Genomic DNA, 25,086 nt, shown 5'->3' on the forward strand with positions numbered 1-25,086 from the left:
CACACACACACACACACACACACACACACACACAGCATATTCTGCAACTTTTTGTTTTTATTTAGCCCTTCTGTGACCTACTCCTGAGGTGACAAGGTCAGGGTTGTCATTCTGCAGGTGAAAAGAGAGACAGGACTTGGCCTGAAAGCACAGCCAGGTCTGCATGAGGAGGGTGCAGATGTGAAGGCTGTAAGGCCAACAGCACAACACATGTCATAAGGGACCTGCCTGGGACAGACAGGTTGGTCTCACTGGACTGAGCAGCCTCTGCAGGAATAGCTCCCAGGATGTCCCCACAGGGAGGCTGGCTGCTTATCTGAGGAGAACTAACGCCATCCACATCCACACTGCACTATACATGGGATGGATGGGCTCCTGGCCATGGAGAACAAATGGTGTGCTGAAGACTAGGAATTGTCTGTCCACATCTGTGCTCACAGCTGGGTGTCAATTGCAGTGGGCCATTAGAAAAATGAGCCAGGGACAGAAGAGACCAGGAGAATCCCTGGAGCTAGGTGCTCACAAAGTCTCCTTCTGAGCATCAGAAATGGTCTCTGGGAGCTGACGTAGTTGACAGGAGCTGCCCGAAGGAATAGCTCGCCTGGGGCTTACACAGTCTCACAGAAGGAACCATTGAGTTGGTTCTCTGGGCTGATGTATGGCCACCTGTTCCATGAGTGCATGTATGTGCATGCATGTGATAGACAGACATACAGACAGAGATAGAGACAGAGGGAGACAGAGATAGAGATGGAGAGAGAGACAGACAGACAGACACACACACACACACACACTGAGAGAATGAATGAATACTCTTGTCTCTCTTCTAAAGACACCTTCATGACCCCATTTAACCTAATCACCTCCCAAGAGCCTTCTGAATGCCACCATGCTGGTGCTTAGGGCCTCAATAGATAAATTTATGGGCATGCAAGCCTTCCGTCTCTAACAAGAACTTGGAGCCAGACCTTGGAATACTATCTTACCTTTGTTCTCCTCTCTTCCCCTCCTCACTTTCTCAATGCTATTTTGCATCCTGAGTCCTGGGCCAGGAGGCACTCTTGGCTTTTGCTCATGCAGCCCCTGCTGTCGGTTTCATCAGTGTGAGTTCTGTGTTCTAAATTTAGCATGAACTGTTCTGTACCCAGAAACGTGAAGCAGGATGTCTGGGATTGTGACTTTTCCACCGAGAGCTCATGAGGAAGACTGTTTCCTTTTGCCTCTGTCTCTGGATAAGGGAGGCCTGGGGTACAGGAAACTCTGTACAGGGAGGTGTCAAGGTGCACGCTGTAGCTAAGTGTCAGCCACCATGGGGGCTCTGTCCTCACCTAGCCCTGTCACTGGAAGCTGTTGGAACATTCTTGGCAGAGGCTAGGTATAGGTAGGGCACGTGCTGTCCTTGGTAAGAGCAGAACAAGGTCATGAGCAGGAACTCTGCTGTGAGGCTCAGCAGCAGAGGAACTTCCTGATTCACGTGACTAAGAATGGAGTGGCTTTGGGGACCATGGGTGCTCTACCCACACAAGCGCACAAGGGCATGTTTATTCTAAAAGGAAGACAGATGGACAAGGGGATCTCTGACTGTGTCCTAGCTCTGTGGATGATGGGAGCAGGTGCCGTGACCGTTTCTGAGGAGAGGAGAGGACAGAACAAGACACCTTCCATTTTAACTCATTGATTCCAGGGAAGAAGTGGTCTCAGCCACCTGTGTCTGACAGCTCATCTCAGAAAGACATAGCCCGTGGAGAATGGCTCTCCATGACTCCACCCTCATCACTGAAGAGTAGCCCATCCTTGGCCTCTCCCAGGACACTTCCCACACCCTTTCTTCAGTTTGAAAGTGCCCAGTTGCTTTCTGGAATCAGATCTCTTAGCCTCTCTTCAGTCACTGTCTTCACATTCCAGAGCCTCTGCTATCTGACAAGTGTCTGCAGGTGGAGAGGCAAAGACAGTGGCTGTCCCACAGCACCCACCATGGTGCTTGCAAAGAATCTGCTGCTTTCCCTGTCCGGCTTCCTGGTCCTCAGCATAGCATCCTGCTGAGATCCAGGCATAGGCAAGTGCTGTGTGATGGAAGCAAAGGACCCACCTCTCATGGCTCCTGCCTCGTCGTCCTTTTCAAGGAGGAGGTAGCGTGGGCTCTCAGGGAGAAATGGCAGGCTTGCCAGCTGGACCAAGGCAGGAACAACGATCACTCCAAACAGGTATGGCCAGGTGCTCTCCTGCAGGGAGAAGACTCTGCTGATGGAGGAGGACTTTGGTTGATTTATTGGAGATATTAGACTAAGCAGCTTGGACTCCACGGGAAGCCTCTCTGCTCAGCTGTCCACACTGCTAACGGGACGAACAGAGCAGATGAGACAATGGCCCTGAGCACACAGCATCTTCCACACCGAGTTGATGTGGAGCCCTCAGCATCTCCATGAGATGATAACCTAGCACATCTCTGAAAAGAAAGTAGATCCTGGCAGCCAAGCCACTCAGGGAGTGGCAGAGATGGCTGCTTCCCTCACTTGGACCACCACAGCCAACCTGAATTGACTCCTTGAATCCCCTCCACTCCTCCAGCATGGCTCCTCCCAGGTTGCCATGGGCATGGAGACAGACTTGCTTGAGTGTGAACACTGGGCCAAGACCCCTGTGCAGTGCCCACCATCTTCCTATTTTCAATGAAGATGGGGGGAGTAAGGATAGCATGGTCTCAGGAGCCCTTATGTGTGGAGGATCTTCACCTTCCAGACGGTAGGGAAAGACAAACGGCCATCTCCAACACGTGCCATCAATTTGCTGGGTGCAGTGGCTCCCATCCAGTGCAATTTAAATGCAGCGTGGAGCATAGATTCTTGTGCCCATCAAGGTGTCATTCTTCACTATCTGTCACCCAGTTTTACAAATATACTCCCACCATGCGCCCTGCATAGGAGCAAGCCACATAGGCAACATTGGTGGGGAGGGTGAAGGCTTTGGCTCCAAGGTGAGCCCTTAGCGTGTTTTATTTCCTAAGACAGGAAAAGGAAATAGTCCACGAAAGGATGAGACACGCTGGAACTAGACAAGACTTCACACGATGGGCAGAGGTCTGCTGGCTTATTCAGAGCCCTTGGGCATATGTGACTGCTTGTCCTCAGCCACTTGCTACCTGTGATGGCTCTCAGGAGAGACAATGTCCCTGTCAGCTTTTCTGAGGCCCTCTGTGGAACTCTGATAGAGGAGGGCCCACGGGAGTTCCAGACATTACCAAGGTGCTGCGGCAGGGACCCCTGAAGCACAGAGCAAGCTGGAGGGGGCCTACTGGGGAACTCGGCCAGTGCTGGCTCAGTCCTCATCTCCAAGGCGACTCCAGTCCTCCGCCCCTTGCTGAAGCTAGTGCCTACTCCTATTCAGAGGCCAGCACAATCCTTGCATGTCCCTTTGAAGGACTGGCAAGGCAAAGCTGGGCTTTTCAGCTTGGGGAGGGTTGTGACTGGAGGGGCATGCACGAGAGAAGTCAGCAGTCTGTGGAAGGTCAGAGAGAAAAGAGTGGGCGAGGAGTGTGGAGGGACGCAGATGGGCTCTGTTCACGCACCATGGAAGATTCTGAATGTAGACGGGTACTGCTGGGACCATTTGTGACTATTCTAAAAGCCACAGGGGTTTTAGTATAAACTGGCATATATTTCAATTAACCATTTTAAACTATGGTAGAAAACAGTGAGCAGGGTCTGTCCATTCTGCCTGTACATTCTGTTCCCATAGATGCCACCCGCTGAGGATCAGAAATATTCCGAGAAAGAATGTATCTGTGTTGAACATTCATAGGCAGACCTCTTTCTCTGTCATCATTCCCTAAGCAATATGGCGCAACAACTATTTACATGACATTTGCATGACATTAGGTATTATAATGAGTCTCAAGATGGTTTGAGGTATATGGGAGGACATGCGTGGGTTACAAGCAAATATCACACCAGGAGCATTCTGATAAGGAGCAGTAACAGCTACCATAATCGAGGAAGGCCCTTCAGCCTGGTGCAGGGTGACCCACTGAGAGGTAAGAGTCCCTGCTCCTGAGCAGGCAACTCAAGACTTTGTTTATACTCCAGTCATTATGGTCATGGACAAGCATCCTAAGATGTCCTGGGAGGAGCCTCAAGGCCACAAGCCAGAAGCTTACAGCTCAAGCCAGATGAGTTGAATTTGACCTTCTGTCTTTGTGGAGCACTGTCCGTCTATGGTGCTCCTTGGCATTATACCCACATGAGCCAAGAACCCAGCATGTCCCTCTGCAGTGGCACCCGATCCTGCTTTCTACTGAGAAACAAATGGGCATGAGGGCGGGGATGGATTTCTCTAACACACTGACCAGTTTCAGGGTCGCTTTTTCTACTCCTGGAGGCTAGCCTCAGCTTCAGGCTGTTTTTAGAAGTGTTTTTCAAAACATTTAATTCAAGGTAACCATGTGACGATCAATACTGCATTCTCTCTCGTGCACCCTAGATTTGAGCCGCGGATCTGGGTGGGAGGAAATCTGGGCAAAGACTGAGAAACTAGAAAGAGTCCCACAAGAAGGGAAAACCAGGTTTTATGGGAAGGCAGTGAGTGGCGAATAATACATGGCTTATGAGAGGGGAAGGAAGTAGAGGGAACAGAGGGTGTGGGGGCGGCAGGGAGATGCAGGATAGGAGTGTGGAAAGGGGAATCACACAAAACAAGGTATGTATGAAATGCCCTAAGTACACCTGCTTCTCTGTATGCTAATTAATCAGACAACCTTACGTGACTCCGCTGGGGAGGCCCAAAGGTGCCGCAGGAGTGACCTCAGAGAAGTCTTTGTGTGCACAGTCAAGATCTGAGATAATGGGAAGGGACACAGGGCTCCAGCTCAGTGGCTTTGGGTCAGGGTCCTGGTACCCACTGTTCTCATGAGGGCAAGCATGGGTCATCTTGTTGGCCAGGACGATGCCTAACTTTCTGTTGGGGAGTTTATGAATCTCCTAGCTGTGTCCCATCTTTCAACTGTAAGCCCTCGGCTTCAAAGCTAGACTTCTAGCCTACTTCTCCCAGACTGTCGAAGACTTTGACCCTTGCTACAAAGCCCTTCTGGACTGGACTACAACGAAACAGCAAACATTTTAAAGCAGAGTAGGCACTGTGGACCTTACAGAGTCAAATTCTTAATTTAAGCGTGCAGGGATCCCAGAGGAATGAAGCAGGAGGGCTGAAAGTGGCCAGGCCACATCGGCCACTGGCCAGAGCAGCTTTGATTGCTTATGGGGGTAACAGGTAGAGACCCTGACCACCTCCAAGGCTCCTTGGAGATGCAACAGGATGCTCTTCATATTTCTCCATACTCTTGGTCTGATTAAAGAAGGCTGATGGTTATGGGAGTGGGCTGGGTTCTCTGTGTAGCTCTATGAAAAACAGCATTATTTTGTCTTCCAGTGTTCTTTCTCCCAGTGGACTGCATTTCTTGAGAAGCATCCCTAGTCTTGTATCTTGACACATCTGCCAGTGCTTGAAGCCTGGCAGATGTTCAGCAGGTCTGGAAGACTGGTGGGTGAGGTAGGTGGTGACAAGACCATCGATGCAGTCGCTAGAGAGGACCCCCCAACCCCCAGCCATTCTTGAAGTATTTCTTTTTAAATTTAAGCCTTTCCTTAAAGGGCTGAGATTTTCCAGTAACGTATTTCCCTTTGCAGCATTCCTATGGTTTCAGGTTTATAGGAGAGAAATCTGAGCCCTGAAAGGTCAGGGAATGCACGTGACATCCCTTGAGAAGCTGATGGACTCGTTGGATGATTGGTTAACTCTTCTGACCCCAACATGGGTTCTTCCCTTGTTAAGCAGAGTGGCAGCTCTCTCAGGTCTGGCAGCTACGAGCTAGCTAGGGAATTTGAGTGGTGGTTCTCTGAGGCTAAATCAGCCCCCTGAGCAGAGTTCAGCAGCAAGCACTCAGACTCAACTCCAGTGCTCACCACAACACGATGGGGTGGAGAAGGGAAGAGACAGGAGCACATATCAGCCATTCTGCAAGGCTGACTTCATGTGCAAAGCTGGGGCCACCTTGACCAAGTGACTCTGTTGTACACAGGGGTGACCTCAGAGTGTACAGGAACTGAGATTCAGAAGGCAAATGGCTCTGTCAGCAAATGACTACAGAACTCCAGTAACCTTATGTCTCCCTCCTTTAGCCACTTCTCAAGGAAGGGCCCTCCTGATGGCCACAGCTTCCTAGTGCCCTGGGTTAGAACATGGCTACCTAACTGTGGAATGAATGGCAGTCTTTCGCCACCTCCAAATCTGTTCCAGCTTCTAAAACATCACATCTGCATTCCTTACAATCATATGTTATATTCTAAATATTTTCAATGTGTATTAATGGTCTGATTCTCTTTCTACATTGAGAGGGATTCTTGTACAAGTTATATTATCATCCCATATCCCTCTGTTACAAATAATGGCAAGACAGACAATCTAAGGACACCACCCTCACTGTGCCCCCTGTGGGGCCCCATACTCCTATACATACAATGCTCATTCCCTTTCCGGTTCCTACCACCATTTCCTGTTTTCAGAATGATTTTCCTGTCTTGTGCCTTGTTTGGTTCTCAAGCAACCTCATAGCAAAGAGCAACCTCCATTACTGCCTTCTTATAGATAAGGAACCTGAGGCTTCTGGGAAGTCCCACAGCAAAAGTTACCCATAAACCAACTTTATTCTGCTCCTATTTGAAAGAGAGTCAAAATCCCACACTGGTTTTGAAGGCCACTTAACCCTTTGAACTGTCCCTGGCCAGCCTATTAGATGGGACATTGTTGAGTTTGTACAAATTTACTGTCTTTGGCACCTCTGCTAGGGCTCCTGATTCTTTAGGGCAGCTGAGGAAACCAAAGTAACAAGAATTTTTTTTTACTCCATTGACAATTGCATTCCTTATAAATAGTTCTGTGTGGGGTGGAGGAGTGGTACTGAACCTGGGCAGGAGGTCATAAGCTCTGTGCCCTTAACCTCTGTTGTCCACAGGCTCAAAAATGTCATAATGTAGCCGTACCTTGCTAAGGCACTCCCAAATTCCCTGACTATATATTTGTACAATTTTCTTCTCTTCTGCTTCCTAAAGAGTTAACTACCTGCTATTCTCAGAGCCACACTCCTTGGAGTTGAAACCCATGATTAAAATCCTTCGTCAGCCTTCTGCTTTCCACTTGAATCACCGACTTCTGAGTCTCATTGTTCCCTTTGTCTGCCATGTGCCTCTTCATCCCTCACGGATCAGCAGCCTCTAAACAGAACTCGGGATGGAAGGCTTGCGAATGCAGCGGGTCGCACAGGGACAAAGATGCGTATAGACACGCTGTATGGATGGGATCTCGCCTTAGTAACTTCGGATGTCATTTGGGGATACAAGGAGCCCAAGGTCAGAGGAAGGACATCAACTGTGAAATTAGATCCACGTTCGCATTCTGATTTTTCTGCTCCTAGCTAAGGGGCTTTGAGCTTGCTCTTTGTTGGATTCGTTTCTTCAGCTAGAAAATGAATAGCGCCCATAATGCTCCCTCTGTAGGTTACTGCGAGGGTGAGAGAATTTCCTAGCACGGGCCTGATACGAGGCTAACAGCCATTAAATGTTGGTCCTCTCCTCACAGCCTTGCTGGGGTCCTCAGTCAACCTACATGATCCACACTAACTTAAGAGCTGGTATAAGGTCACATCTGCTGTCTCCAAGGCCCAGATACTGTGGCATCTGAGTTGGGTGTATGGAACACATCTCAAGTCTGGGTATGAGCCTAGGACTTAAAGAATAGACACCCCACCCAGAGGGGCCTTGCCCTCCTCAATTCTCTTTCTCTCCCCACCCAGGGTTTCTGTCTAGCTTTTGGAGCCCTGACCTCTGAGCCCTTTGCTGCAGGGTGACACCCCAGTCTAAGAAATTAGATCCATGTTCGCATTCTGATTTTTCACACTCCTTTGTGTGTTCTCATGTTTCAGACAGCCCTCACTAACCTAGCAATTCTGAAATGAGCACCTGCCTCAGTTTCCCTGCTAAACTAAATGGCTTATCCGATACTATGGTTTTGCCATCTACCCGTCTGTCATGCCTTTAACTCCCTGAGATGTGTGCCCTGCCCCACCAGCTCACTGCGGATATCCTTAGGGACAGAGCCTGGAGACCCATCACCCAGTGTTGGTTATCCCCAGGATTCAGTCAGGTTACTGGTGGTCTGCTTCGTGCACCCCTAGTTTTTACTTCCCTCCATCACGATCTCCTCAAAACACCTGGTGAATGGACATGACACCCCCACCCCACACTCCAGTAACACTTTACATCCTCAATGCCTGTGTGCACACTTTGCTCTCAGGGCCCTCGATTGCATAACTCAGTCATGCTGTCATTCCTTTATCAACAGACATGCTCAGAAAGGACAGGAGGGTCTGCCTTGTGCCTCTAGCATTTATCATGGAATTTCTGCCTTTGGCTTTCCAGCTCCCCATATGCTCTTGGTCCACAGAGCTGCAACACACACACACACACACACACACACACACACACGCACACACACACACACACACACACAGGCACGCCACACAGGCGTGCACACTAAACCAGTGAATAAATGAGAGTCCTGGAACCACAGGCTTGTAGTCTTTATCTTCTAGGACCAACTTTCTACGGTGCTCTAAGAATCTGTCTTCTGGGGATTCAGGTCAGCACTGATATTGCCTGTCCAGGAAGCTGACAAAAGAGACAAGCTCTGGTTGTCACATTTTCCTAACACTAAGTCCAAGGCCAGTAGTCAAAGTCCAGAGAGGGACAGTTCGGTCACACACTACTACTTGACAAGCTGATGTAGCCACCATAGGCCAGGTGAAAGAGACGATAGCTAGCTTACAGTACAGGCTATCAGGAGGCTTCAGGAGAACGCATGCGCAGAGCTCAGCCTGGCAGCTGGCTCTCAGTCACACTCACTCAAAGACTGTCATTGCTGCCACTACACACCTCAACAGCCCCTTGTGCAGACAGAACTCAAGTGTAGCTACTTCTTGAGAAACTTGCTTAAAGCCTCGTCTTCTCAGGGACAGAAGTATCCTTACTTCCACTGCCGCAAAGTCCTACCTAGCAGGACTTTGCCTGCACATCCCTGTCCTCTCACAGTGACCAGACTGTTCCCAGGGCTGCAGTTGACCCCAGTCATTGAGGAGTTATTGGTGCATGCTGGCTGATGAGGAATAAAGACATGGCTGAACAAGGAGAGGCCTCTTTCTGTCTCTTCCCCTCATCAGGGCACAGCAGTCACCTTGGCTGGACCAGTGGCCACTCTACAGGCTCAAATGCTCCCGTGAGCATAGGCAGCAGGGACTAGATTGGTCTTGCTTGTTGCTTACACAGCCAGGTTTGTCCACAAAGCCTGATGAATAAAAATAGGAAATGTCTGGATCCTGACTTAGTCTCTCAATGATGACCAAACTGGGCCAGTGCTAGCCATTCACAGCCTCTGGAGATGCAGATTCAAGAGGCCTGAGGTGCAGCTTGGATCAAGATGCTGCGAGAGGCCCACAAGGTGCTGTGATCTACAGCAACCTCCTCCTGCAAACCACTGGTGAAAGAACATCACCAGGGGCATTCAAGTGCAGCTGGGAGCCGTGGAAGCCTCAGTTCCTCATTTAAGGGTGGATGCTTCAAGCTTTCCTGAGGGTGTTCTCTAGTCTAGCATTTTATAATTTGACTATTTTAAAATCCATTGGTTTGAGGTTTTCAGGGTGTCACTGGATATTGCAATAGTAGAGGCTTACAGAAAAAGAGGAAACTTCCCAACAAACAAGGTAGATAGTCTGTGCTTGTTTATCTTTGATTCCTAAACATGGTGATATTGGCATTGACAGGCATAGCGACCGTAGGCGTGAGAGGTTGCCCTGGTGACAAATGTGCAATGAGATTTTCAGCCCAGTGTTGAAGAGGGCAAAACAAAATGGGGGCAGAGGACTTGAGCATCTGTGGGGTACCCAGAAGGATGCAAGGCTCTCATCCTAGAGACTCCTAATGGCTCAACACCAGACAATGACTACCCAAGACTAGGCAAGGCTCTGCATTGTGAATGGAGACTGGGAGGAGACCCTCAAGCCCCACGTCTTCTTCGCCGACCACTGCCGTGCCTCACAGAAGTACCATTTGCTCGATCCGGGGACACGTGGTGATCAAAGCAATGGGCAGACCAGGCCCAGCAGCAAAGCATGAGGATGACAACAGGAACATAAAGCCCAGAGCCCCTGTCACCTGTGGTGGGCCTAGGTCCCAAGATAGGCATCTTTGGCTCTGGTAAGAGAAACTGACCTTTGGATAAAAAAAAAAAAAAGTAGAAAAGGCAAGTGCTTGCTTATGTGGGTGCAGTAACCATAGAAATTCTGTGTACATTCTCAGGCCATGTGTGTGGGGCCCAACTTGCACCAGGATCTGCTTAGTTCATTTTTAAATATGAAGGAAAGCAGCAGATATTTGGAAAGAGCCTCTAGCACAGAGGAGAGAGGCAGAAGGAAAGATAAAGAACTCAGTAGCAAAGAGACACAACGCAGGGGGCTCCACCCCAGTGTGAGGAAGCAAGCGGGGGATGCCATGGAAAAGCGAAGGCACAGAGGAAAGGGCCTCAGCAATTAAAACTAAGAGCATCACAGTACAGAGTGTTCGAGGAGGGGTGAGGTGTGGGCAAAGGGCACATACAGGACATGGAAGCAGAAAATAAAATGGGAGGTTACTGGAGCAGGCAGGCTAAGGGTAGCAGATGGGGGAGATAGGACAGCAGAACTTACTAAAATAGTCTTTGTTCAAAATGCCTGTACCGGATAGTCTTACGCCAACTTGACACAAGATAAGAGCCATCTGAGAGGGCAGAACCTCAATTGAGAAACTGTCCCCACAAGACTGGGCTGTAGGGAAGCCTGCATTTTCTTAATGGAGTGGTTAATGTGCATGGCTCCAGTCCATTACGGGTAGTACCAGCCCTGAGCTGGGTGCTATAATGAAGCAGGCTGAGCAAGCCAGGATGAGTAAGCCAGTAAGCAGCACCCCATCATGGCTCCTGCTTCTGTGCCTGCCTCCAGGTTCCTGTTTCCAGGTTTCTGCTTGACTCCCCTGGATAATGGACTGTGATCAGACATGTGAGCTGAAACTAACCCTTTCCTCCCCAGGGTGTCTCTATTCCTGCTGTTTACCAAACAATAGAAACCCTAAGACAGTCAAGATGCAGTTGGAAGGGGACAAGAAGGCAGGGCATCTCCAGGATAACCCTCCTGCGGAAGCACCCCAGTTGATCCGAGCACTCTGTGGCTAAGGAAAGCTTTACTGGAAACCCTACTGGGCTCAAACGTACACCTCCATTCCTTTCAGAGGGCCAGGGAAACTGCTCCTTTCTGCCGTTTGAGTTGGGTCTTCCTTAAAGCAGGTGGTGGAGATGTAGAGGAGGGAGCAAGGAGGATTCCCCAGGGGGTGCCTGAGTAGTGAGACTGGGAGGGTGGGGCTAGTCTAGGGAGGGAGAGGAAGTGGGGTGGTGCTGGAGGTGAGAACAGATCAGAACTCAACCTTGGACCCCACGTCAGGGGCTTCTGAATGCAGCAGGGAATTAGTCTTCATTTAGGGGACACAGCCGTGTGCTTGGCATGATGGCTGTCGTCTCTAGACCCCAAGGCTGAACACAACATACACGGTGTCTCTCATGGTGGAGTTAGATCATTCCCATTTTACAGACACAGACGCTGAGCCTCAGAGAGCTGAAGTCACTTGTCTAGCTTGTCCAGGTCACAGCACTTCCTGACATCCAAGTCAGCTCACTTCCCACAGGGCTATCGCACGTGGGAGCAGCTGGCTCCCCATCCCTTCGCCTGGCATCGTGTCCTAGGCAGGATTATTGCAGCATTCTCGGTTTCCAAACATGTTAGACTCTCTTGATTTCTTTGTTCTTGCACGGGCTTTTGGTTCCCTCTCCTTGGACCTGTGTTTCCCTTCCCTCCCACTTGGGTGACTGTCCCTCACACTACAGTGCAGATGCCAACGTCTCTAGAAAGATTTCCACTGCATGTGTTCCCCATAGCTCTTCCACCCCTAGGTTTCCTTAAAGCCATATAGGGCACACTTGTCCTTCAGGCCACTCCTCTGTGCTCCTACACTTGTGAGTGTCCTGCCTGTAAAAGCTTTCCCTGACTCCTCCCTTTGGGGTACCAGTGTACTAAGAAGCCCAGATAATTACAAGTGTGTAAGTATATGGGAGGTGAGGTTTATGGATGCTGGGCACCTGCCATGGTCCCCGGACCCATTCCAGGGGGTGATGGGAGCTGCTTAGACAGCAAGCTCAGGGGCCCTGGTTCAGCTGGGAAATAGCAGCACTTGGAAGACAGTATCTGCTGGAGAAAGCAGTGGGCGGTTTAGCCAGGGAGTGGGGGCACAGTCCTCAGGGGCCTGTGACTCACCTCCAGAATCGCCTCCCTTCCTACTCCCGCTCACAGCATGTCCTCAAAGGGCAACCTTACTAATCATTTCCCCCGTGACCCTTCAGAGAGAAGATAGCTAGGCTCAGACGAGCCTCAAAGGCCTTCTTTACAATTCCATTTGACACGACTTCAAAAACTGTTAAATTTATCTCTGCTTCCTTTGCTCTCTTGCTTGCAGCTAGAGCTGGTATCGCTGGACTGACTCTGGAGGTAAAGTGCCCCCACTGGAGGGATGAATCACCACATCAGAAGTTCAAGCGGCCAGGAGCCTTGGAGCTAAATCAAAATGGAGACTGTTTTTGATGTACAGAGACCTGGAAGTCTGGAGAGGTGGTTCACCCTAGCCAGACACCATGAGCGCTTGACAGCCAGCAGGAGTCTCGTCTATGCTCCTCCCAGCCCATAAATAAGCACGGGGCGAATGCCTTAGTTTCTGCTCCGTTACTTGGAAGGTACAACATGACCGAGGCAACTTATGAAAGAAAGCATTTAATTGGGAGCTCACTTACTGTTTCAGAGGTGAGCCCATGACCATCATGGCGGGGAGCATGGCAGAAGGCAGACAGACACAGCACTGTGGCAGAAGCTGAGGGATTCCATGTTTAGATAACAATTATGAGCCAGGGAGAAAGAGCTAACTGGGAATGTCACGGGCTTTTGAAATCTCAAAGCTCACCCCTAGTCCAATAAAAGCACATCTCCTAATCTTTCCCAAACAGTTCCACTAACTGGGGACCAAGGATTCAAATATATGGGTCTATGGAGACCATTGTCATTCAAGCCACTACTGTGGGGTCCTGTTAGATTCTTAGAAGCACTAGAAGGTTTAAGGTCAAAGGTCAAAAGGGTACCTTTCCTCCTCCATGAGGGGGGGTGGGTAGACTCTGCATTTGGACATAACAAAGAGGAGACTTTTGATCTTGTGTTCTGGGAAGTAATTAATAACAGGTGAACAACCGATTGACTAGAACGTGAAATAGAGAGAGGTGGAGGAAGGAGTCTTGTATGGAAAAAGCTAACTCTAGTGCCTGGCAGGATAGAAGGCACCTTAAGGAGGGCCTTGCCCTCGGCCCTTGAAGGACCAAGCAATTAAAGGAAATGAAAGGAAGCGGGAGAAGCATGGAAGCACATTCTGGGAGGGGCTCAGGGATGACCTTTGGATGGAAGTTTGGGGTATTTCAACTTTATGTCCCCTGGCTTAGCTGTTCTGGGGGAAGGAGGGTGGCTGAAATGGGAAGGGGAGATGGGAGATGGGTCACCAAGTCTTCCATGTCACCCTCTTGGGAAATCCAAACCTTGTTATGGTGGAAACCATGCAGCTGCCATCTTGTGTAGAAAGCATGTATGTCTAAAGAGGACTGGATGTCTTTTGGTAATGGTGTTTAGACTTCGGTGTAACATAAGGAATACAAGGTGGGTCAGGGGGATGCTTGCCTTATAAGCATGGTCTCCTAGGCATGCTGCAGTGTGGTGGGTGGGTGGATTCTTGGGGCTTGCGGGCCTCATTCTGGCATGCTTGGGGAGTCCCGGGCCAATGAGAGACACTGCCTCAAAATAAAAAGGTGGAAATTGCCTAAGGAATGACAACTAAGTCGTTTTTTGTCCACCACAAGAACATACACATGTATGGACCCAAGATGCACACAAACAGATGTATACACATATGTACAAACACACACACGCACACAGGAAAAAAAGGAAGGAAGGAAGGAAGGAAGGAAGGAAGGAAGGAAGGAAGGAAGGAAGGAGGCAGAAGAAGATGGAGACACAGAGAACGAGAATACAAAGGTGTTCATCTTGTGTCTGCTCTCAAACAACCTGGTATTTTCTTGGGCAATAGAAGCCATCAAGGTGGTACCCACATGAGAATCCTCCTTCAATGATGAAAGGTGTCACTTTCAAGTCAGGGTGACTGACAACACTTCTTCCGGGTGCAAATGCTTGAAATATATTCTCTCAGATGAATATTCTCTTGACAAAAGCAAAAAACTCTCCTTCCTGAATTTCAGAGAAGTCTGTTGGGTGCTAAGTCAGGAAGTTCATTGTAAACAAGAACTTTCATACCCCTGGAGTGGAGCGCACTTGAGATAAATACAGACCAAGAGGGACTGACCCCTCAGGGCTCTGGGCTCTGGGGTGTCCTTCCTGATCTCTCCACAGGGGACCAGAGGTCCTACTGCACAGATGTGGGCTTGAAGCCGGGAAGCTCAGGCCACAGCCTCAGTTCCATAGGCACTGGAGTCAAGCCTCAGTCCAAGACTGAGCTTTCAAGCTGGACAGAAATGAAACTCTCATTCTTAGTGTTGAGCATGAGTTGAATGGTGGCTAACACCAACTTTATACAGCTGCAAGTCTGCACCAACTTTATACCAGCTGCATGTCTGCATCAACTTCATACCACCCACATGCCTGCACCAACTTTATACAGCTGCATGTCTGCACCAACTTTATACCAGCTGCATGTCTGCACCAACTTCATACCAACTGTATATCTGCACCAACTTCATGTCTGCACCAAATTCGTACCAGCTGCATGTCTGCACCAACTTTATACCAGTTGCATGTCTGCTCCAAGAGCCTGCTGTGTATTCTATGGCATGTGGAACAAGCACAGGAAAGACACCACTATTAAACCTATTGTGTAGCTAGGAAACAATCTCTTCGATGTTCACCAGCTTATCCAAATCCCCTCTGCACGGTAGTGACTGGACACAGCCTGGGGCTGGCTGGCATGAGATACTTAGCTGTGGTGTGGTGACTGCCTGGGTCCCTTCCCCAGAAGGTCACTCTTTCTGTGACAGTGGCGTGCATTGTCTCTGCTTTCTAGTGTCATGGGTAATTGTTTTGATTTAAGGTCTTTTATAAACACTTTCCATGTCGGGACTGCATTTATAGCACTAGGAGTTATACTTCTTAAGCAAACACGGAGTGTTTGTTTTTTGTGGTCATCACAAAATGACCACAGAATCAACCTTCATGTTTCCCCAAAGGAAAGCACACATACATTAGTTTTTATAAACAAAACAGAACATGATGAATAACAATGAGAAAATTGGAGCTATGTGGGATTGAAGACTCTGAGTAGTTTGACTTAACTGCAATCAAAATGACAAATTATTTGGGAAAGTGTCTCTTGAGAAAGTGGCAAATTAAAAGTTCTAGAAATAACACTGTCAAATCTATCTTCCAAAATGTCACAGAGGGAAGACAGCGAAAGGGATGTGCCAAGAGGTGGATCTTTCTTTCAAAAAAAAATTTGTCAGCAATTTGGGAAAAAATTAAGATAATCATTGGGACTGGAGAATTGCCTTAGGGGTTTAAACATTTCCCATCTGGCAGAGGACCTGAGCTCTGTTCCCAGAACCAACACAGTAACTCACAACCATCTGTAACTCCCGTTCTAGGGGATCTGATGCCCTCTGCTGGCCTCTGCAGGCACCGCACCCAGTGGTGCACAAACATGCATGCAAGTCCTCATTCATTCTCAGAAATTAAAAATAAACAAACCTTTAAATAGAAAGGGGGAAACATGATAGTTGTTTCTAATAAAACTCTCCACTGACTCCCACTGTGCCAAGTGGCAGTGGCAGCATCTTGAGACCACAACCAGTCATGGATGTTACTGGGGGGAAGTGATGATGGCTGCTAGCAAGGAAGGGGAGACCATGGCTCTGAGGATGCCATCAACAGCCATCAGTTTGAACTATCTAGGTAAGCAAGTCACAAACACTACTGGGAAGTGAAAAAGAGTCCCAGATCAGCATATACCAATCTGCCAATCACCAGGAAAACAAAACACAGAAAAGAAATTCTACTAGCAACAAAACAGAATAGCCTGGGAGTCAATACACAGTCACAGCGTCTGTTTTCTTGGTAAAGAATGCAGCAGCAGGGCTGGGGATCAGTGAGTGGCCTAGCTTGTGTAAGGCTCAAAACCCTGCATCCAGGGAAGTAGAAAAAGACAAGAATCTCCTGAGTAAAATGGGAGCATGGGGACCTGGGAGAAGGTTGAGGGGGAGGGGAGAGGCAGGGAGCTACAGCTATAAATAATAATGGCAATAATAAAAAGAAATGGAATACAGCACTCCTGTCACTACAACCAAGTAAATATAAAGGAGCACCAAAATGAGTAGGGTAACATGCTTCTCAGCAGAAAAACAGGAACCAACCTCAGCCTTCCCAAATCAGTGTATTGGTTTAATTTGGATCGAACATTCAATAGCGGTTTTATTTGAGATGAGAATGGTCCTGTGGGTCTCTGGGGATAATGAGCAAAGAAAAAATTCCAGCTTTGACAGTAGAGGCAGAGGGGACTGTGCTGGACACAAAGACACACACTATTTAAACCTTTCAGGGTGGGCCAGAGAACGTGGAGGCCCCAGGGACATGATGGGCACATGCTAACTTGATATGTGTCTACTGGCACCGCAAACATGAACGGGGAAGGGGTGTTTGACATAAGAGATACCTTAGAGAAACTGAAATAAAGGCGGGGAGGAAAAGCACGTGTGGGTGGGTTTTATACCGTATTCTGAGAGTCAAGTATTCAAACAGGGGAGGGAGATGGTTGGGTAGATAAAGAGCTTGCTCTGCCAGCATGAAGGGCACGGCTCTGTGCTGGAACAACTTGGATATGAAGTGCGTGGTTGGCATCCCTGCCTGGAAGAAGAGGCCAGCTCTGAGCTTCCACTTGCCCAGCCCGATGCCTCAGCCACAGCGGCTGCCCAAGTGTGTCCACACCTCCTGTCCCATATTCTTGCCCATGGTCTCCATCCAAGTTCCTTCTTTTTATCTTTGTTAGAGAAATACTTCATTAATATGCCTTTTAACATGTCTCTCAGAAGCAAACACTGTCACAGAAACGTCCCACCACCCCTGGTTTTACAAGTCTGGTGAAATTTATGGCGTCAATTGGACCAGGATCACTCTCTGTCTTCTGCCACCCCAGTCCAAAAGTGACTCACCACTTCCTCCCTCCTTTGTGTTTCAAAGGACCCACCCGAGTTTTTCAAAGCTTAGATGTCTCCAGCTTTGAAGATAAATGAGAAATAGGATTAAAATAAAAGAATGAAATCCGCACACCTGGGGAAATGCCCGTGGCTCCCACTCACAAAACCCCAGAGGAAATGAAAAAAAAAACTTTTGTCTGATGTTCGTTCCCTCATCAAAAGCCCAATTGCCACCTTCACAGAGTGTGCACATGAAAAAAATACAACAAATAAACCCAAGCCCAAGATGCTTACTGAGCTATGCACAGTCTCTGAGCCCAGTGGTTCTCAACCTGTGGGTCGTGACTCACTTGGGGTCGCATATCAGATATTTACATTACAATTAATAACAGTAGCAAAACCACAGTTATGAAGGGGCACTGAAATAATCCTATGGTTGGGGGGTCACCACAACGTAATGAACAGTGTTAAAGGGTCGCAGCATTAGGAAACAATGTTGAGAACCACTGTTCCAGCCAGAGTCAGCTCAGACTAGAAAATCCAATTTGACGGGGAGTATTAGGATTTGGAGGTGGTGTCCCCCCGAGAATGAGACTCAGGTGTTGAAGGCTTGGTCCCCAGTATAGTGTTCCCAGGGAACACTTTGGGAAAGTGACCCACGAGGACTCTGACCTTACCAGTGAATTAACATGTATGTGGTTGGATTCACTGGGGCAATGCCTTTGAGGAATAGATCTTGTCACCCTGTCTCTCTGTCTGTCTGTGTCTCTCTCTGCTGGTCTCTCTCTCTCCCTCCTCTCTCTCTCCCTCCCTCTTTATCTCTCTGTCTGTATCTCTCCCTGCTGGTCTCTCTCTTTCCCTCTCTCCCTCCATCCCTCCCTCGTTATCTCTCTGTCTCGCCCTACCTTCCCACCCTCTCTCCTCACTGCACTGAGGGAAGCATCTTCCTCTACTGTGCATCTCTACCGTGCACGCTGTCATTAAGCCCTACCTTAGCACAAGCAAGCCCTCAGTGATGCAGCTAGCTGACCATGGACTAAACTTCTGAAATTTAAATTTGAGTTTCACGAACCAGAATAGATGTTTTCTCCTTTAAGATGTTTTCCTCAGCTCTTTTATCACAGCAATAATTTAAAAAAAAAATTAACACAGGGAAAGACAGCTTGCAGGGATCAGTGCCTTCTACGCTGGCCAGGTGAGGCGGTGGGCACAGCTGCTGGCCCAACATGCCAGAGTCCAGCTGATGTGCCCTGCTATTCCAGGGGCAGCACTAGCGGCCTGGGAACAGAGGTGCTGCCTTTGCTCAGGTCAACTCTGCTTCCTTCCCGGTGGTCTCTAACCTGAGCCATTCATTGTCACTTTGGTCTCTAAAAAGCTCCTGTTCCTCCACTCTGGCTCCTGACTTGGGATCTTGTACCATTACTACTCTACCTGGCTAACAGGTCAGCCACCCAGAGATTTCACTGACTCCTCCTAAGCTGCCACAGGCCATCACCCACTGATTCCTCCAATCCCATCTGCTCCTGCTTAACTGGGGCAAGCCCTCTGGTCTTGGCTGAGATGTTGGTGAAACTGGACATCCCGGTGTAAGAGTTCTAGGTGATCTGATGCCCTCTTCTGACCTCCAAGGGCACCTGTGTGCACCTGGTACAGGCATATAATCTCAGGACCACACACACACACACACACACAAAATTTAACAAGTAAAAGAAATTTTTAGAACCAGCCAATGGGTACTTGAAGAGGTACTTAACTCCACTAATCATCAGGAAAATGCAAATCAAAATCACCTCCCGCCCTTACAATGGCCATTATCAAAATGACAAGAGACAGAAGGTGGCCAAGACCTGAGCAAAGGGACGCAAAGGGACCCCTCCCAGTGGAGGTCTTTCTGCCTCTAAACAAGGGTCTTTCTAAACTGTTCTCTCTGCTTAGCAGGCTCCTCTTCACTCAGTCCCCGCCCCCAGCCCTGGCCAATACAAACCCTAATTATCCTTATCACATTCATTTCATATTACTTCTGTAGGAAAACCACTCTTCCCCCTGCAAGGCCAGCGTCCTGCTTCTTCCATCATCTGCCAGCCACTGCTAATTGCCTCCCTGTGGCTTCCATGAGTGCAGCGTCTAGTCTGGCTACCCATGTTTGCAGTAGCAGCATCTGGCACACAGCCTATGGATGGGGCTTCCTAGACTTGCTGAGGGGGTGGATAAGCTTGACACGTCTGGACTCTAGCAACCATCAGCAAGATGCACTCCCCAGGGCAGAGGAAACATGGAAGCAAACAGAAACCACAGAACAGGAGAGACTGGTGCACAAGGTGCTCTGAGGACAGATTTCTCGACAATGTGCTCCCAGAGGAAATGGTATTTAGGTGGGACATGGGGGATATGGGACTTTGAGCCAGGTCTGCTAACAAGAATGCCGGGGAAGGGGTGACCTGCTAACGGTCACACAGCTCTTGCTGTCTATAAAGCCTCATTAAGAGGAATGTATCTGGAGTACTGACTGCTGGACTCCAATATCCAACTCAATGTTTTAACCATTTGTTAACTGACTAAGTGAATGAATGAAGTCGGAGCTGTCAGGAGGGCCTGGGCTAACAGAAAGGCCTCAGTATTGACATCTGAAAGGTTTGATGACCCACAAGGAAGTTAGAGTCCAGCAAAGCAAGCACTTACCATTTTAATCTCTGGAGAACAAGTATGGTATTTATTAGCTTTAATATACACTTTTATGCTGTAAGGGCTCGGGCTGTAGTTGTTATATTGTTTTTATTGTCAATGACAAATGTTCACTTTGGGAACTTAAAAATATCTTTAAACAGAGAGAGCAAACGAACCTTTTAATGTGAGACCTCACCCCGGCAGACAATTTCCACACATTCACACTAATTATGGAAATTGTCAGGCACTAGACAACCGGAAGTACAGAGCAGGCGTTGTTTCTGGTTTTGTAAAAGAGGAAAACAAGAGTGTGCCAGCAGCCACTCCAGACAAGGCACACAGAGAGGTGAGAGGCAGGTGGCTCGGAGACAATTTGGTCCAAACTGAGATGTAAGGAGCCCTGCACAGGCTAAAGGCAGGTTGGACGCCTCCCCCAGGGGAAGAGCTTGGATGCAAACCTGAGAGCCTAGTTCAACCCATCACGGAAAGTTGTCTTTTGATCTCCACATAGTGGACCTATGGAATCTCTACTGAGTAAGATAGGAGCTGGATCCAGAGCTTGTGAGGTCAGGCAGTGCACAGAAGCCCATGCAGAATCAACCCCTTTTTCCTAAGCTGGAACATCCCAGAAAAGCCAGTGCTGGGTTCGTGGCTGGGTGAGACATGCCGAGCAGACAGGTGAAAGCCCTTGAGTCCTGCATTGTCCATCTCTCAGTTCCAGGTTCTAAGCTGTAGGCCGGATCTAGGCAGGAGGCCATGGTAAGGCTTTGGATGTCTCACTAAAGAAAGAAAGCATCCTTGCCCGTGAGCGCCCTCCTGGTGTGCTTGCTCATTAAGCTGTCTTGTTGCCGTACCCAGGTGCTAAGAGCTGTGGGCATCAAGCACCGTTAAGTACTCAGAGCAGTCAGTCTTTGGCTGCGTTAGTCGTGAGTTGATGCATCCTGTCCTCCTCCTTCCTGCACTCGTCCCAGAGGAGGCCCAGAGAGGCCTCTGTATACCCAGGAAGCATCTGGGCCACCCTCCATCCCCCTTACCCATCACAGGCGGTGGGTACCATGGACTCGGTTTCCTTCCAGGTCTTGACCAATGCACAGTTCCCTCACCCCAGACACTGCTGGCTCTGGCCACATGTGCCAGCAGCCGTGGCCTCCTACTGGACTTCTGAGCCAGCCTCAATCTCCCCATTCCAGTTTGTTCCCTTTCCCTTACCTCCTCGTAGCCCCTTCTGCCATGGATCTGGCTACACCACCGCCCTGCTGCAGTGTCCCTGGAGCACTCTGCTGGGCTCAGTGAGCAGCCCCTCGCCTTCGCCCTCCTCATGCATCTTCCTCGCCCACATGGTTCACTCCTGGCTCTCTTGGTGCCAGACCCTCTCAGTTACTGCCACAGACACCGCTTTCATCTGGAGGCCTCTTCCGTTGTCTCATCCTGTCTCTGTGCCTTCTCCTCTCCCAGACCCCATCTCCACTCCCTAACTCTCACTTGGGCATGCTCTAAGGCTTACCCCACTCTATACCAACCTAGATGAGCATAATTCTTTGTCAAGCCCACCAAGTAAGTACGTTGTTGAGCTGAGATTCTAATCCTTCCTGTTCCTCATACAGCAAGGCAAATTAGAAGACTGAACAATTATTTAGGGAAAAACAAAAGACAAACTCAAGATTGTGGTAGAGTTAGTGAATTTCTTGGAAAGACACCCAAAAATGTGTAAAATGAAAAAAGCAAGCTGCAGAACCAGAGGTATGTCACGATCCTATGAAAACAACACAACAACTAACCAAATATTCGGGTAAGAAGCATATAGTTTTTTTTAGATTTTATTTATTTATTATGTAAGCATTATTCTGCCTGCATTTATGCCTGTAGGCCAGAAGAGGGCACTAGATCTCGTTATAGATGGTTGTGAGTCACCATGTGATTGACTGGGAATTGAACTCAGGACCTCTGGAAGAGCACCCAGTGCTCTTAACTGCTGAGCTATCTCTCCAACCCCCAAGCATAGAGAGCACAGCCTGTATAAATGCAAATTTAGCTGTTGTCATTGGTTAATGAGCTGTGGACTTGAACCCAAGGTTTGAGTCTTTATGTAATATTTATGCTCTAAGAATGTGTCCATGAATGTGTGCCACACGAGCCCTCAGGAATCGCCACCTCAGAGAGGAGACTTCTAAGGGTTCCCTGTGGCCTGGTAACAGTGAGAGGAAAGCAGCTATGGCGGTCCGAAAAGCCACACTTACCTTTCCCAGAAGCTCAGGCAAGCCCAGCAGCTGCCCAACAAACACTCCGATGCAGATGAAGATGGCGGTCACCTGGCCCAGTGAGCCTCGGATCTCCTTGGGGGAGATCTCATTGAGGTACATGGGGAGCGCGCTGAGTGCGATGCCTGAGGAAAAGACACAGCGGTGAGAGAGGCGCTGGCTCACACGTGGTCACAGGAAGAGCACTTACAGGTGCTGATGTGTCTCCTGCCCGCGACACCAAGACCACGGGAGAGCGCATGCCAGCTCACGGTGGTGATAACTGTCATCGGGGAAGAAGCAGTATGGGCCACAGTCATGAGTGTGTGTGATACTTTGAATGAGAAAAGTCCTCCATAGGCTCCAGCATTTGCACATCTATTCCCCAATAGGTGGGTGGTGCTCTTTTGGAAGGTTTAGATGGTGTAGCCTTGCTGGAGGAAGCGCATCACTGGGGGCGGGCATTGAGATTTCAAAGCCTTGTCTACTTCCAGTGTTCTCTATCCTCTCTCAGTTTCCTGCCTCTGCTGCCACACTGGCTGCTGTGCCTCTCCACCAGGACAGACTCTTTTCACCCTGAAACCATAAGTTGTAATAAACTCCATCACAAGTCACTTTTGGTCTTAGTATCTTTGTCACAGCAACAGAAAAGGAACTAATACAGTATAGCGTTAACCTCTCTGGCTCACCAGCGCCGTAGGGGTGAGAGCAGACAGGAGGGAACAGGAGGGAACTGCAGATACTCAGCATGCAAACACTGCTATTTGCTTGTAGCTGACCTTTTCCTTAGAGACCAGGAGACGCAGTGGCCTTGTGAACATGTGACCTCCACTGAAGAGATAGCAGTGATGAGAGTGTAGAGGCCGTAGGAGGGGCACCCGGACACTGTGAAACTCAGGGACGAGGCTAATCTCTACATAGCAGGGCAAGACTGAACTGTGAATGGCTAAATTCATTCTGATTCTTTATAAAAAATACGATAGCTGGACACAGTCCAGAGAAGGGAGATTGTGTGGCGTGATGACCACCTGATTTAGGATAAGCCTGTGTTTGAGTCTCTGATGCATCCGGGCTTGCCTGCTACCATCTATCCAGGCTGACTGGTCCTCAATAAGCATCACCACTCCTAAGCAGCCTTGTTCAACGTCTGACCCTCCCCCCTGCCATCCATCCCCCCTCAATGTGTGAACCTCAGGGTTCAGTGAGGCTCTAGGCCCATTGTGTCCTTGAAGACTGACCTTCGTTCTTCTGTTTTGAACCCTCTGTTCTCAGAGATCCTAAGCTGATTCCCAACTATGCTTCCTGTTTGAGTTCAACATCCCCTCCTACGGTAGGAGATGGCTTTGTATCTTCCAAATCATGTTCAGTCTCTACCCTCTATTACCCATGGCTGACATTATCTAGAGATAGGGTCTTTACCGACATCATTATACCTGGATGAGGTGATAATGGATGATAGGTTGTTAAAAACATTAATTATTTCTGATACTTTCCATATTCTTAGCAACAAGAACCATGGAGGTTTTACTTGTAGCTGTCATGGCTTGTGTTCTGGAAACTCCTACTGTGGCCGATGGGAAACTTTACCACAGGGAACGTGGGCAGCTCTGGGAAGGTCATGCCTGGGCCATGTCCAGTTCAATCTTCCACCAATGCAAAATTCCTGCTTTAAATTCTGCGGTCTATGTGAATTTGTCTCCAATGCCATATTGAATCATAATTATTTCTATATAAAAAGTAGCATGTTGATATTTCTCTAAATCTCTTAGGGAAAAAAATCAAAGGTGTCCTACATTTCTAATCTGACTCAAATGCGCCACGAGAAACTAGGCAAACATTCTAGAATGTTCAGGACTATCAATAACATGGCTTTAAATTCTTTGTTTTGTTTTGAAGTAGAGTCTCAGATAGACCAGGCTGGCCTTGAACTCATTGGGCAGAGGAGCCTGTCAAAACTGACCTCAAACTTCTGCTCTTTCTGCATCCTTCTCCCATGTGGGTTGTACCACCCCATCTGGTTTTATATGGTGTTGGGTTGGGTTTCATGAACGCTAGACAAGCACTCCACCCACTGAGTTGTGACCCCATCCCTGGACTTAAATTCTTTATTATAAGCACACAGCCGATCTAATTCAGGTCTAGTAGTTTTCCTTTCTTCCCTTACCTTAAATGCCCCCGTTTTGCTCTCTGTGCTCTAATGGTTTGGAGAGAAGAAATTAGCATGACATCTCTGGGGCTTGGCACAGCTCCAGGAGGCTGTGTTCCAGAAGTCAGGGCGTGTTTTAAAAGTTCCCCCATTCTTCCTTTTCTTTTGCTTCTTTTCTGAACAGCTCACAGGAAAGGGGCCTAAAAGGCATTTGTTTTGAGTCTGTGGCTGTGGAGATTCAGAGAGCAACAAGTGCAGCATGCTTCTGCGAGGCAGGCAGAGCCGAGGAGAAAGCGGCTGATGAAATATTAAAACCCCCAGAGAAAGCAGAGCAGGGGCCTCATTGGTGAGGTTGTCAAGCAACCTTCTTCTGTCTTGCTTCCAATCCTGGATCTGCCCCTTCCAAGCTTAGCATCAAGCATGCTGCAGCAGCTCTCAGGACGAGAGTATCCCCCACCATGCCTGCGGCAGAGGCAGGCAGGCTTGACTCCTGCTGGACTGAGCACTTTACGCAAAGGATAATTCTGGCATTGTCCAAAGAGGGCAGGCTTGCTGTTTGGTCCCTCCAGGGAGCAGCAGGGGGAGACTCAGACAGTTAGGAAGGCTGCCCTGCTTGGCCCCACAGCAGGCACA

At 48.8% G+C, this 25,086-nt stretch overlaps 1 protein-coding gene across 1 annotated transcript in view; it reads right to left on the minus strand.

Moving 5' to 3' along the window:
* Slc2a9 (solute carrier family 2 member 9) overlaps positions 1-25,086 on the minus strand; it is a 127,276-nt gene that overhangs the window by 68,635 nt on the left and 33,555 nt on the right. The window contains exons 5-6 of the mRNA XM_005366032.2: positions 22,308-22,453; positions 2,090-2,222 (exon numbers count right to left, since the gene is read on the minus strand). Coding sequence (XP_005366089.1) covers positions 2,090-2,222; positions 22,308-22,453 — 279 coding nt within the window. The remainder of the gene's footprint in view (positions 1-2,089; positions 2,223-22,307; positions 22,454-25,086) is intronic.

Source organism: Microtus ochrogaster, unplaced genomic scaffold (genome assembly GCF_000317375.1).
Source record: "Microtus ochrogaster isolate Prairie Vole_2 unplaced genomic scaffold, MicOch1.0 UNK5, whole genome shotgun sequence".
Taxonomy (NCBI): domain Eukaryota; kingdom Metazoa; phylum Chordata; class Mammalia; order Rodentia; family Cricetidae; genus Microtus; species Microtus ochrogaster.